Source organism: Boleophthalmus pectinirostris, unplaced genomic scaffold (assembly GCF_026225935.1).
Source record: "Boleophthalmus pectinirostris isolate CB_2022bp ecotype Guang Dong unplaced genomic scaffold, ASM2622593v1 HiC_scaffold_9, whole genome shotgun sequence".
In the NCBI taxonomy this organism is placed as follows: Eukaryota; Metazoa; Chordata; class Actinopteri; order Gobiiformes; family Gobiidae; genus Boleophthalmus; species Boleophthalmus pectinirostris.
In genome coordinates this window covers 5,952,732-5,968,327 of record NW_026571541.1, presented here as the reverse complement: position 1 = coordinate 5,968,327, position 15,596 = coordinate 5,952,732, and the positions used below count along the sequence as shown (strand labels likewise).

At 39.9% G+C, this 15,596-nt stretch overlaps 2 protein-coding genes across 2 annotated transcripts; both read right to left on the bottom strand.

The window, feature by feature from the left end:
- Nucleotides 1–7,648: 7,648 nt before the first annotated feature.
- On the bottom strand, nt 7,649–13,183 carry LOC129407253 (trichohyalin-like). Its single transcript, XM_055147850.1, has 2 exons — nt 12,319–13,183; nt 7,649–7,867 (listed from the first exon to the last, which is right to left on the bottom strand). The coding sequence occupies exons 1-2, from the start codon at nt 13,057–13,059 to the stop codon at nt 7,649–7,651; spliced, it is 960 nt and encodes a 319-aa protein (XP_055003825.1). The 5' UTR covers nt 13,060–13,183.
- Nucleotides 13,184–14,451: 1,268 nt separating this feature from the next.
- LOC129407252 (M protein, serotype 2.1-like) lies at nt 14,452–15,542 on the bottom strand. Its single transcript, XM_055147849.1, has 2 exons — nt 14,726–15,542; nt 14,452–14,457 (listed from the first exon to the last, which is right to left on the bottom strand). Exons 1-2 carry the CDS (start codon nt 15,461–15,463, stop codon nt 14,452–14,454), a joined length of 744 nt encoding a protein of 247 aa, XP_055003824.1. The 5' UTR covers nt 15,464–15,542.
- Between the last annotated feature and the right edge of the window lie 54 nt (nt 15,543–15,596).

The window sequence follows — 15,596 nt, the reverse complement described above, 5'->3', positions numbered from 1 at the left end:
TAACTTTTCTCGAAGGTCAGTCACATGCTCGTCTCTGTGGAAATGTTATGCTTTTTCCTAGAATGTTCCACAGTATGGCCATGAACTTATTTATTGCAAAAAAAATTTACCTGTAAAACTATATAAAGGTGAAGAGACTTAAAGGTCCACTGTGTAACTTTTCTAGTAGAGTTTACACCACCTATTGTCTCTATGGAAATGTTATTGCTTTGCCTGGAATAGCACAACAATTTTGAGCTCCATGGAAACAAATGTGACGCCACCAGGCCAAGTTACAGGTTAAATCTGTGGAGAGGAGGCCATGCTCTCAAAAGCAATGCATACTTTCAGAAATCAAAATTCGTCTAATTTGAAGTGATATAGAAGTTTAATACTAGGGATGTAAACCAAAACCGAAATATTGTGATATTGTATCGTCAAAGTTCTCACAATAACATCGTGGACCATCACAATATCGTATTACAAGTCTCGTTGCTTAAATTAAGAGTTATGGTGCATGTTATGGGGAAACTAGTTGTGTGGCTTATAATTGTTGTGACCACCAGGGGGCATCGGTAAGACTGCACGATGAGAGATGATGAAGTTTATGATTTTTATTAAAAACGTTGAAGTTATGTGGGTGGGTGTGTGTGTGTGTGGTCCTGTAACAAACAAAGGAAAATATATAAATTATACTCTATAACAGGGGTGTCAAACTCATTTTGGTCCGGGGGCCGTATCCAACCGACTTTGATCCCAAAGGGGCCGGATCAGAAAACTCATGACATATAAACCCCAAAAACAACAATAAGTTCAAATATTTGTGCAGAGAAACACAAATCTATTACAGAAATCTTTTTTTAATTGATGAACTCTTTCTTTTACAAAATATTATATTATCATGAACAACCTGAAACTTTAAGAAAAATGTAATTTCAACACAGTGTTTTAACTTTAAATTGTATGTAAATAGGAATAAGTCAATTTTTTTAGGAAAATCCTGCACTCAGCGTCCACTTTCCTCATTTTTGACATTTTTGCTGATGAGGGTGTCACGGTCAACAGTCAAATCGATCGTCCTTTAAGAGCGTTTGGAAAGAGACAAGTCTTCATTTGTGCTGCTCTGGTGGGAGGGGCCACGTACAGAGGCACTGGAGACGCTGATATAAGCACCGCAGAAAATACAATATTTTAAAAGAAAATATAATTAAAATATTTTAGTAGAAAATCAGCAGAGGGCCACATTAAAGGCCTTGGAGGGCCGGATCTGGCCCCCGGGCCTTATGTTTGACACCTGTGCTCTATAAAATAGCTAAACAAACATGTCGGAAACGAGTGGTAATAGCTCTGTAATAATAGCAGGCCGCTAGCTAGCACTTAGCATCTAGCACGTAGCATTTTCTTGAAACATATAATTGACCCTTGAACACACATTTTCTATAATCTTCTACTGCTAAAAACTTCACAACACTCTGTAAACAGCTTGATGTATATGTGCCTTTCTTTAAACCACTACTCACTTCTTTTATACGCACACGACACTTCACACCCACGAGCTCCGCACGACGCACTGAAAACAACTAAAACACATAGCGCTGTCAACCAAACTTAAAACACAATAACATCTGATAGGTTACAGTATCTGTCAATCAAACATCTGGCAGAAATATATTATGTCCTTCGACACAGTGCAGCAATAAAAAAGACAGAGGGAACTACATAGACCATGATCCTTTGCTCCATTTCAGTGCAGACTACAAGAAGAAATAACAGTTCTAACACTTTTAAGTCTTAGTTCTTTGGATTAAATCTTGTCAAGACATTTTAAGAGGAAAAAGCAACATATTCATAGTTTTGTTAGTCTCCACAAAATATCGCAAGAAATATCGTACCGTGAGGTTCATCCCGTGACAATATCGTATCGTTAAACTTGGATATTGTTACACCCCTATTTAATGTCATACCATGTAATATTCAAGGCAAAGTGATAACAAGTAGATGGAGGCAAGCAGGTGGTGGACCATTCAGAAAAGAGAGACTTTATTGATCCCGAGGGAAATACAAGTTTTGTTGCAGCAAACTGTTGCATTGATGTTTCTGCAACATTTCCACTGTAAGTCTCAGTGGCCTTTGTGTCTCTGTCAAAGGTCTGATCAGGTAGAGTTTGCAGATCTGTGTCAAGGCCGTCTGAGGAGAAGAGCCAAAAGTGTTGCTCCTTTGTGTGCCACAGTATCACTCCAGCCTCCAGGTGAACACAACAGGAAAGGCCTCATTCTTACTCCGCTCTGGTGCTTCGGTAGCCTGATTCATCAGCCGGTTTCACTTTGTGGAAACCGGCTTTTTAAATTTAACCAATTGCTGCTATTTGGTTGTGACGTATGTAATGCGCCGCTAACGGGGCTAACTGGTATAGGAAGCTTTTCCCAAATCCCGTAGGAAGAAGGACAATAACATCTTTCCCCTTAATAAAATTCACCAAACATTCTCGTCGTTCTGGCTTTAAATCCTTGATCTTGGGAATCATTGACAACACTGAATGTCTGGCTCTTCGCTGATTGGCTGGTGTCCGAACTCGCACTTCCGGGGTTTGTGCGAACCGTCTAGTGTATTCCAATTCCTGATCTAGTCGCTGGAGAGAAATGAAATTGAGTGGAGGCACTAGGTGGCACCAGTCTGTCTAGTGCTTCCATTGGTGATGAAATGGTCCATTCCCTCAAAGTGTTTCTTCTGGAAGCTCTTCTGACGTATTTGTGGCCACATATGTTGTAGCATCTCAAGTGTCCAGAGCGAGCTTGTCCACTAGGTCCTCAACTAGCCTCTTGCAGGGTACGGTCTCTATGGATACAGTAAAAACAAACTGCTCATTTCATACAATCAAGCTTTCTCTTTTTTGTGTCCTTTACATACATGCACATGCTGCACTTCTTAGCCGGTTAAAATTGCATGATATGATAAAAAAATATTCAAAAACTGCTCAGTGTGTGCCACCAAAGTCGTTATTTGAAGTTACACAGTGCACCTTCAAAAGAATTGTAATCTGTTCTAAACACATCTCATCTCAGTGTTTCTTATTTGATAGTTTCCAAAATGGTTTAAAGTGACTGTCTTGTGCATTTGATTTTTTCGCCCGTCTACACATTCAAACACAGTTTATAACTTCTACAAAAATCACCATGAGCCTTGTCTGTAAAACAGGATGTTTTCAGAACTCCCCTCACCTTGGTGTTTCTTTTATGAAAGAATGAAAAATGAATAACATTACTATCTTGTGCATGGAACTTTGCAAAGACCTTTTGTCACATCAACAGCACACAGCACAGGAATTAAAGTTTAGTCCATAGTTTAGTTTAGTTTAGTTTAGTTTAGTTTAGTTTAGTTCATATTTTCTTATGTCACCGCATCAGTAGTAGAAGGTAAGAAAGTGCAAAAGTACATGTGCAATACTTTTTAGGTATCTGCACTTTACTTAAGTACATTTTACAGTGGATACTTTTTACTTTTACTTCACTACATTTCAGAGCAGATATCTGTACTTTCTACTCCACTACATTTTAGATCTGGACTGAAAAATAAAAAGTAATAAGTGACTTATTTTTAGCACATTTAATTTGAGTTTCTGTCCCAACTTTGAGCAAACAAATACACAAATGCACAAAAACAGTGAGAAAAATTATGAAATAAATAAAATCACTTAACATCTGCTAATTTCTTTCTTCAAAATCACTACATTTCATCCTTTTGTTCTAAAAGTCTCTGCAAAATACTTTTACTTTTGACTCTTAATGTACAATTTTAAACTAGGTACTTCAATAGTTTTACTTAAGTACATTTTTTCAAGTCATACTTTACTTTTACTTGAGTAATCTTTTGCCTATTACTACTACTACAACCTACAACAACTACTACTTCTACTAGGGCGACCAAATATCCGTTTTTCCCTAGAAATGTCCGTTTTTTACATCCTGTTCTGGCCATCCGTTTTTTTTTTTAGTTTTTTTTTTTTTATAAAGTGATGCAAATGTCCATGTTTTCATTATCTTTCATTGAGCCATTAAATTGACTGGCTCTAGGGCACTGTGCACACATCCCTGAGCACCTTCAGTTTGGTAGCGCTAACAGTCAGTTTGCAACATGCCGAAGCGCAAATGATGACTTGGAGTTTAGTTTAGTTTTAGTTTAATTTATTTTACTTATTTAGTGTCATGCACCATTAGTTGGTGCCCAGCCCACATGGACTTATAAGACACATAAAACAATAAGCAGACAGATCACACATCAAACATAAAGTGTCCTCTTACGGAGGTCCCAGGCTTTCAGCACAATCTGAGCCAACTTAAAAACATTACTTTTAAACAAATACTTAAGTCTCTCCTTATCAGACATAACAAACCAACAGAAAGACACATTAGACAACAACTGACAGCGAAGGTCATGATACAAAGGACAGTAAAACAAAAAATGCATTTCATTTTCAATGTCCTTTAAATCGCACAGACACAAGTGCGCTCCTCCTCTGGGACAGAGTGGAATCGTCCCGTCTCCAAGGCCAGAGGCAGAGTCCCACACCTCAACTGGGCACATACTGACCTCTGACCTCTGCTCAGGTTCAGGGTGACATATGGTTCAGGTCCAAAACAGTCTTTAATTAAGATATATGTTCTTAATTTTGGTTTACAGAAGATGTCATTGTGCCACTTTTGTTTATACTTACAAAGTAAATGTTCCTCACTTGTCGAACACTACAGATTAACTTATTTCTGTAAATAAACTGGAGATCTGCAATCTCAAAAATTTTCTCCATCTCTCTACTCCAGGACGATTTATGTAACAGACTCCAGTTAAATACATGTTTGGTTAATCTTGTGTCTGGCAAATTAACCAACCTGTTCCATAACCGCACCATGTCACAAATGTGTCTCACTTCACATGGTTCCAGCCCATATCTCCATACAGAGCAAGTTTAGGCGCCTTTTTGTGCACGCCTAAAAAGTACCTCAGAGCTCTGCACTGAACTTTTTCACTGTGGGTGTGTTTACAGTGACCCCAGACTCCAGCTCCATAGTCCAGAACAGGACAGACACAGGCCCTGGACAGTTCAGTGTAGGTTTTGTAGCCCAGGTCACGACATGCTTTAACTTTGTTTATCAGTGCACATAAGGCTCGACCTGCTGACTCTGACAGAGCTTTGATTCCTTCATCAAATGTAAGATGTTCATCCAAAACAAGTCCCAAATATTTGTACTTTTTTGTTAAGGACAAGGAAGTGGCACCAAAATGGAATTGAAAGTTTGTCAATTTATGGCTCTGTTTTCTAAAATGAATCACCTGAGTTTTCTCACAATTTATCTTCAGTCTCATTTGGTTGCACCAGGTATGGACAATATTCAACATCCTTTGAAGATCCAGTTCATTTTCTGAAATAAGCACTATATCATCAGCATAAAGCAATATACACACTTTTAGATCTCCCACATTAACGCCAACATTTGCTTCTTTTACTTCATTTACCAAATTATTGATGAAAATAGCAAATAATGTGGGAGATAGCACATCACCCTGCTTTACACCGTGTGGTGTTGGGAACCAGTCAGTCAAGTGCTCATTAACCTGGACACAAGATATGGGATTGTTACAGATAGCTTTGATTGACTCATAAAATCTACCGTCAATACCAGTTTGTAACAGCTGAAAATAGAGCAGGTCCCGATTTACACAATCAAAGGCTTTCTGAAAATCTATAAAACAAACAAAGGTAGAATTTCCCTCTTCTTTTCTAACATTTACTATAGAAGTTAAAGAATATATGTGATCTATACAGGCTCTTTTCTTCCTAAACCCATTCTGCTCCTCTGCCAATACATTAAAGGATTCAAGGTAACAGAGCAGCCTCTCATTAAGAACACTCGAATAAAGTTTATACACACAACTAAGAAGGCTGATGCCCCTGTAGTTCATGGGGACTCGGGGATCTGCAGTTGACACTTTGGTATTGGTTTAATAATAGATTTTTGCCAATCAGAGGGGACAAGACCCTGTTTAAAACAGGTAAATAAAAGACTGTAAAGCACTGGGAACAGACCAGGCTGTTTTAGCAGTTCATTGGACAAATTATCAAATCCAGTGGCTTTCTTAACTTTTGATTTATCAATGGCCTTTTTTAATTCATCCTCTGTAATATCAAAGTTTAAATAAGGATTAGGGAAGGTGAACTGTTTACACATCTCCATTTGATTTCTTTGAGTCACTGCCATTTCCAAATAAGACTCATTCCACTCAGAGGAGACAAAACTTCCTGCAAACAAAATTCCAAAGTCAGTTCCCCACTTTTTCAGAACACTTTCGATATCAAAAACTAAGGAGCCATCATCTGAGATCACCTCTACAGGGATTTGTTTGACCTTTTGTGGGCCTAGTTTATTCACCATGCTCCAAAATAATTGAGAATTATGTGTTTGACTGTATTCAATTTGTAATGCCTGCCCTCTTTGTCTTCTTCTTTTATAAGCTCTGAGTTTTTTTTATCAAACTGGTGCTGCTTGTCTTTGTATTCAAGTCTAAGTTGTTGTTTATTTATACCTTTACACAACAAATAACGTTTTTCAGCTCGCCTCATGTCTTTCCACAGAGTCTCTAACTCTCTACTCCAATAGGGTTTACCAATTATTTTACTTTGCTTTCTTGTCAGATTCACCCCTTTGCCAGATTTAACATCCTACACATAGCAACATAACTCTTCATATACTTCATTGATCAAATTTTGGTTACTGGCAAGAGTCAGTTTATCTACAAACAAGGAAACTGCATTCTGAAACTGTTCATTTGCAAATATATAGGGGGGTAACTTCCTTAGGTTTATTTGATTATATTGTCTAGGTTGATGGTTACTTAAAACAAAACTATTTTGTCTACCTTTAAATGTTACAACCAACATAGAATGATCTGGCATTTTACATTAATAATCCAATAAATCAAAACAAAAAGGACCCCCCCTCTCAAGGAGTTCATTTGGGCTATAAATGTCCAAGTTCAATGAAGAATGCAAACAATCATGAGGTGTGATAATATCGTCCACCACTGCTCTTCCTCTTACAGTTATAGAGGTGAAGTTGTTACAACCAGACCAGTTGTTACATCTAGACACTCTCTTTGGGAAATTCCCAAATCAGAATCACAAATCCAGTCAACTGAACACCCAATTCGACTATTAAAATCTCCACAAACATAGACTGCATCACATTTAACCAAATTATACATTTTAACCAAAAGATTGTTGTACAACCTCTGTGGGTCAGCCCATGTGGATCCTTCAGGGGGGAGGTAACAAGAGAGTAAAGCCACGGAGTACTTAGAGACAGCATGCTGAAGATGAACACACATTATACCCTCATCAGATTTATCAACTAAAAGTACATCAAATTCTTGCAAGGTTCATCATTTTTAATAAGAATACCAACCCCTCCTGAGCCTCTTTTGGCTTTAATATGAGTTCTTCTATTTTGTCCAAACCACGTATAGCCATTGATGTCTGTCAAGTTTTCTCCAGTCAAATGGGTTTCATTGAGTGAGATAAAGTCGGGATCAAAACTCAGTAATATACGTCGTCTGAGTTCAGAGTTCAGGTCCGTCCATCCATTCACGTTCCAGTGTACAAGTGTGTAAAGTTTATCACTTACGGACTGAGCAGCAGAACTTCAAGTGTCCGTGCACCGCGTTCCCCCAGCATTCCCACGGCATTCCCACCGCTGGCTGCGTCACCCCCAGCGCCAGACGGCGGCAGCCGCCTACGGACTCTCCCATTTCCCGCAACATAGAACTGCCTCCCCGCGGGCAGCTCATCCAGTGATGACCTAAAATTCAACTTGGAAAAGAAATTCCCTGCTTTCCGTCCCTGTTGGGACAAGTGGGAGGCCTTGTGCACAGTGTACAAAGCAGCACATTTGTTTCAGCGTCAGGTGGAGGTGCCAGGAACCTCAAAGCTCACCAGGACACCGAAAAACATAAAAAAGCTTTGCGAGGTGAGAGTAGTGTAACGTGTATAACGGAGTTCTTAGTGAAACAAGGAAAATCCAGGGATGTTGTGAATGCAGCGGAGGGTGCGCTGTCATTTCACACTGTCAAACACCACCACAGTTACAGGTGCATGGATTACAGTAGTGCATTGCTTTAAAGGGCATTCCTTGATTCTGACACCACCAAAAAGTATAGTTGTGCCTGCCCTAAGACCGAGGCTTTGTGAATGGTGTTTTGGCACCCCACTCTGTTGAAGTCACACATGAAGCACTGACGAAAGTCCAGTATTTTGGTATAAGTACAAATGGGAGTAACCACGAAGCAGTGAAAATATTCCCCATCATAATCCAGTACTATGACTGGAAGAAAGGCGGTGTGCAAACAAAATTAATTGAGGTGAAAGACACACCTAATGAAACAGCAAACACCATTGCAATTATTGGCAAAAACAATTTCTCTTCAAAATGCATTGCATTTATTGGAGATAATTGCAACACAAATTTGGGTGGAATGTTGACGTGCGATGGGGGAAACTGTTATCAAATTTGAAGAAGTTACTGCAGAACAAAACTCTAATTGGCTTGGGTTGCCCAGCACACATATTGAGCAATTGTGTTCATCATGGGGCCGACACAATTGATGTTGACCTTGAGAACATCATGTTTAAAATCTACCAGTACTTCCACACTTACACGGTCCCTTAGAGAGTACTGTGATTTCGTTGACATCAAGATCGGGATTCAACTCTAATCCAACTTTTGCCCCGGTATCTGTACTTTTAATTAAGTAACAAAACTGAGAACTTCATCCAACACTGGTTACTTCCTGGTGTATGACATCTTGATAATAGTACCATCTTTGCCGAGAAGTTTTGTCCCATCAACACATACGGGATTGAACTCTAATCCAACTTCTCCAAAATCAATAAATGTTGTCAAAGTTCTTCTTAACCCTCATTTATTCTGAGCACATTCCCCGTATGCTTTATATGACAGCATGAAAAATGAACCGAATCAATACCGTGCGCATTGAACTTTACCTAGAACTTTCATTCCATTGGCTGCCATGGTGATAAGTGAATATAATAATTGCTGACAGTGGACTTTCCCGTGGACCTTAACCGACCTTAACCGTACCCGTATGGTTAAGGTCTGTGGGGGAAAGAGCCGGTCGATAGCAGAAGTCCTGACGGAGGAGAGGTGTGGCCCCGGTTTGTGTGGTCCGTGCGTTAAAGCTTACATAGGCGCTTTTTAATACGACTGTCACGGTAACGCGGGTCGATAAAGGAGATATGACAAGTCCTCCACTCCCACCAGAGACAACGGGAGAGAATAAGATGAATTAATACCGCTGGTTTGTTTTAACGAGCTTTTCCACAGGCTAAATCTAATTATGATTCTGAAATGTCTTAAGAAATATTGAATGTTTGGTTCTATAAAGCCGGCTTTCCAAGGAGTAGGTTCAATAATGTGTGGCTGTGTTATTTTGGAGCATTTTTCACTAATTTTATGGCTTAGTATTTGGAGTAAACTGCATTAATGAATTCTCACTGGTCCAGTCGAGTCCTGTTTGAGCTTTCGGTTTGATTCACGTTCGATTTATCCTCTTAGCTAAAGCTGTAGAGAAGTACACACGGTTTAGTTAAAGTTAGAAAGAAGTATATACATGATTTTGGAGAACTTGACTTTGTGGTTACAACTACTACTACTGCTGCAACAACGGCAACTATTACTTTTACTACTTCTGCTTGTTTTTGAATAACTCGCCTTTCTGAGAAGTCAGCATGGTGGCGACTACTACTACTGCTACTGCTACTGCTACTACTACTACTACTACTACTACTATTACTACTCCTACAACGACAGCTACTACTACTACTACTACTACTACTACTACTACTGCTACTCCTACTATTACTACTGCTACAATTACTACTACTACTACTACTACTCCTACTACTACTGCTACTACTACTACTACTATTACTACTCCTACAACGACAGCTACTACTACTACTACTACTACTACTACTACTGCTACTCCTACTATTACTACTGCTACAATTACTACTACTACTACTCCTACTACTACTGCGACAACAACAACAACTACTACTACTACTACTACTACTATTACTACTCCTACAACGACAGCTACTACTACTACTGCTACTGCTACTGCTACTACTACTACTATTACTACTCCTACAACTACAGCTACTACTACTACTACTACTACTACTACTACTACTACTACTACTACTACTACTACTACTGCTACTGCTACTGCTACTACTACTACTATTACTACTCCTACAACGACAGCTACTACTACTACTACTACTACTACTGCTACTGCTACTACTACTACTACTACTACTACTATTACTATTACTACTCCTACAACGACAGCTACTACTACTACTGCTACTGCTACTACTGCTACTACTACTACTACTACTACTACTACTACTACTACTACGACTACTACTACTACTACTACAGCCTACAACAACAACTACTGCTACAAGTACTGCTACAACTATGACTACCACTACCACTACTACTACTAATATAGCTTTCAACAACAACTACTGCGACTACTACTACTATTACTACTGCTACAACTACAGCTACTGCTACTACTACTTCATACCTCACAGCACAAAGGTTCCTGGTTAGACTCGCTGACCCTCAGGCGTCTCTGTGCAGAGTTTGCATGTTCTCTCTCTGTCTCCAGGCACTCTAATGAATGAATTCATTAACTAATCATTGCGTTTAAATTGTGTCTTTGAAGACATCCAAAGCACTTGACAGCACTATTCACTCACTCCATGCTTTCACTCCATGTTCTGGGGCGGGAAGATACTACTGTAGCCACAGCTGCCCTGGGGCAGACTGACGGAAGTGTGGCTGCCAATCTGCACCATCAGACTCTCCAATCACCAACACTCAAACACACACACACACACATAACACACACACACTATACACACACATAACACACACACACACACACACACAACACACACAAACACACACACACACACACATAACACACACACACACAACACACACATAACACACACAACACACACATAACACACACAACACACACATAACACACACATAACACACACACACATAACACACATAACACACACATAACACACACACTATACACACACATAACACACACATAACACACACACACTATACACACACATAACACACACATAACACACACACAACACACACACAACACACACATAACACACACACACTATACACACACATCACACACACACACATAACACACACACACACACACACACACACACACACACACACACACACACATAACACACACACACATAACACACACACACACACACTAACACACACACACATAACACACACACACACACACACATAACACACACACACACACACACACATAACACACACACACACACACACACACACACACACACACACACACATAACACACACACACATAACACACACACACATAACACACACACACATACACATAACACACACATAATACACACACACATAACACACACAAACACACATAACACACACACACACTATACACACACACTATACACACACAATTATTACGATACAGTTCTACATTTTTGTTGTTTGTTCAGAGGAAAGAAAACTTTTTTCATGCGACACATTTGACAGTTACGGAGGGAAAATTGTACAAGCAAGTAGAAGGTGCATGATTTTACATAATTCGTCGCTTTTTTCTTCCGAATACTTTAATATTACTTCAAAATGAAAGGAAACTATTTCTATAAAATATGTCAGTCCTTGCAAGCAAATTTTTTATCATTTTTTCAGTTTCATTTTTTCATTTATCAGTTTTTTTCAATAATTTGATTTAGAAATGATGAAATGTTGATATATTTAAACATATTTGGAATAGTTTATTTATTTTGTAGTGACAAATATAAAACATGTTGTAATAACGGTGCGTCTGAATAGAGACGTGTCATAAAACCAAACACACGTGAGTCTTTATTTCTACAACACTTTTCACACACATTTATGTCACAAAGATGTTTTACACAACATTATTCAGCTTTATTCATTCACTCTGTACCTGCTAAACCAGGTTTAAACCAGGTTTAAAAAAAACCCAATCTAAACCTGATCTCTAACCCAGGTCTAACCCAGGTCTAAGCTGGGGTTTCATCTAGTTTGTCCCAGCCCTCTCTCTTCCACCACTCTCCTCCTCCCCGTCCTCCTTCTCCTCTTCCTCCTTCTCCTCCTTCTCCTCTTCTTCTCCTGTCACGCTCTTGTCCTCGTCTTCTTCTTCTTCGTCGTGGAGTTCGTATTTTTCCTCCAGTGGTGTGAGAAGTTGCTTTCTCCTCTGCTCCTCTGCTAACGTCTTCGTGGAGCTCTCCAGCTCGGCGTGGGCTTTCTGCAGCTCTTCACGCATCTGCTGCTGGATTTGCCCTTGCAGACCTGTGTTCTCCTGTTCGATCTTTTGAAGTTCATCATAGAGAATCTCCATCTCCTCCGACAGTTCTTTGTTCCTCTGTCGTTGTCTCTCTGTCTCTTTACGCTCCTCCGATAACCTGTTCTCCACTCTTTTCAGATCTGCGGACATGTTCTTCTTATAAGATTTTATAAACATTTCACGAGAGCCTGTGTCATCGACTACTGTCCTCAACTCTTCCAGCTCCTCCTTCAAATTTGCATGTTTTCGACGTTCCTCCTTCAGTTCTCGCAGGTGAGGGCAGACGTCAACTCTTTCGTCGCACCTCATCAGAGTTTCCTCCAGCAACTTGTGGTGCGAGCGGAGCTCCTCCTGTTCCTTGAGCTGTTCTTCTAAGTGGCACTTGATCCTGCCCGATAAGATTTGGATCGTCTCCTGCAGATGCTGGTTCCTATCCGAGGACTTTTCCATCCTCTCTCTCAGATCTTGGTTCTCATGTTCTAAGCTTTGGATCCTCTTGAGCTGTTCCTGGTTCTGATTTTCTAAGTTTCGGATCCTCTCGTGCAGTTCCTGGTTCTCAGTCTTCAAAGACATCTTTTCTGTTTAAATATGCAGTAGAGAGACAGAAAAGCTCTAGTGTAAACGTGCAGTAGTAGCTCTAGTAGCAGTACACGCAGTACACACAGTACACACAGTACACACAGTAGTCGTAGTAGACGTGGCAGTTTTCTGTGTCTGTAGTGTTTGTTTCGTGTTACACTTATAATCTTCTTCAAAACAGTCAATTGCTTTGTGCTTTGTTCTTGTCCTTTACTGATGACGTCATAAAGCAGAGTACTGCTTTGAAGTAGCAGTAATAAAAGTATTAGTAAAAGTATTCTGTCACTTTAGTGTTTATTTCACTGTGTCACTCAAAGTTTACTTCAAAGCAGCGTCGAGCTTCTCTGATGATGTCATAAATCAGAGTTCTGTCACCATGGAGATCCAGGACGGCATTAGAACATCACGTTGCTACGGCGACAGCTTCTCAGGCTCCAAAACTATTTTAGATTCTAGAATGTGACACACACACACACACACACACACACATACATACACACACACACTCACAAACACACAACACACACACACACACAAACACACACACACACACACACACACACACACACACACTATACACACACACACACACAAACACACATAACACACACACACTATACACACACATAACACACATACACATAACACACACATAACACACACACAACACACACAAACACAACACACATAACACACATACACATAACACACACACACACATAACACACATACACATAACACACACACACACATAACACACACACACACACATAACACACACACACACATAACACACACACACACATAACACACACACACATAACACACACACACAACACACACATAACACACACACACATAACACACACACACATACACATAACACACACATAACACACACTTAATACACACACACACACACATAACACACACAAACACACATAACACACACACACACTATACACACACAATTATTACGATACAGTTCTACATTTTTGTTGTTTGTTCAGAGGAAAGAAAACTTTTTTCATGCGACACATTTGACAGTTACGGAGGGAAAATTGTACAAGCAAGTAGAAGGTGCATGATTTTACATAATTCGTCGCTTTTTTCTTCCGAATACTTTAATATTACTTCAAAATGAAAGGAAACTATTTCTATAAAATATGTCAGTCCTTGCAAGCAAATTTTTTATCATTTTTTCAGTTTCATTTTTTCATTTATCAGTTTTTTCAATAATTTGATTTAGAAATGATGAAATGTTGATATATTTAAACATATTTGGAATAGTTTATTTATTTTGTAGTGACAAATATAAAACATGTTGTAATAACGGCGCGTCTGAATAGAGACGTGTCATAAAACCAAACACACGTGAGTCACGCTTTATTTCTACAACACTTTTCACACACATTTATGTCACAAAGATGTTTTACACAACATTATTCAGCTTTATTCATTCACTCTGTACCTGCTAAACCAGGTTTAAACCAGGTTTAAAAACCCAATCTAAACCTGATCTCTAACCCAGGTCTAACCCAGGTCTAAGCTGGGGTTTCATCTAGTTTGTCCCAGCCCTCTCTCTTCCACCACTCTCCTCCTCCCCGTCCTCCTTCTCCTCTTCCTCCTTCTCCTCCTTCTCCTCTTCTTCTCCTGTCACGCTCTTGTCCTCGTCTTCTTCTTCTTCGTCGTGGAGTTCGTATTTTTCCTCCAGTGGTGTGAGAAGTTGCTTTCTCCTCTGCTCCTCTGCTAACGTCTTCGTGGAGCTCTCCAGCTCGGCGTGGGCTTTCTGCAGCTCTTCACGCATCTGCTGGATTTGCCCTTGCAGACCTGTGTTCTCCTGTTCGATCTTTTGAAGTTCATCATAGAGAATCTCCATCTCCTCCGACAGTTCTTTGTTCCTCTGTCGTTGTCTCTCTGTCTCTTTACGCTCCTCCGATAACCTGTTCTCCACTCTTTTCAGATCTGCGGACATGTTCTTCTTATAAGATTTTATAAACATTTCACGAGAGCCTGTGTCATCGACTACTGTCCTCAACTCTTCCAGCTCCTCCTTCAAATTTGCATGTTTTCGACGTTCCTCCTTCAGTTCTCGCAGGTGAGGGCAGACGTCAACTCTTTCGTCGCACCTCATCAGAGTTTCCTCCAGCAACTTGTGGTGCGAGCGGAGCTCCTCCTGTTCCTTGAGCTGTTCTTCTAAGTGGCACTTGATCCTGCCCGATAAGATTTGGATCGTCTCCTGCAGATGCTGGTTCCTATCCGAGGACTTTTCCATCCTCTCTCTCAGATCTTGGTTCTCATGTTCTAAGCTTTGGATCCTCTTGAGCTGTTCCTGGTTCTGATTTTCTAAGTTTCGGATCCTCTCGTGCAGTTCCTGGTTCTCAGTCTTCAAAGACATCTTTTCTGTTTAAATATGCAGTAGAGAGACAGAAAAGCTCTAGTGTAAACGTGCAGTAGTAGCTCTAGTAGCAGTACACGCAGTACACACAGTACACACAGTACACACAGTAGTCGTAGTAGACGTGGCAGTT

What these genes read in the sequence shown, in the direction of transcription:
- LOC129407253 (XM_055147850.1), bottom strand. Translation starts at nt 13,059, where the DNA reads ATGTCTTTGAAGACTGAGAACCAGGAACTGCACGAGAGGATCCGAAAC. An exon ending in AAGAAGACGAGGACAAGAGC is followed by an intron (nt 7,868 to 12,318) that starts GTGACAGGAGAA and finishes TTGTCCCAACAG; the next exon opens with GGACGGAAAGCAGGGAATTT.
- LOC129407252 (XM_055147849.1), bottom strand. Translation starts at nt 15,463, where the DNA reads ATGTCTTTGAAGACTGAGAACCAGGAACTGCACGAGAGGATCCGAAAC.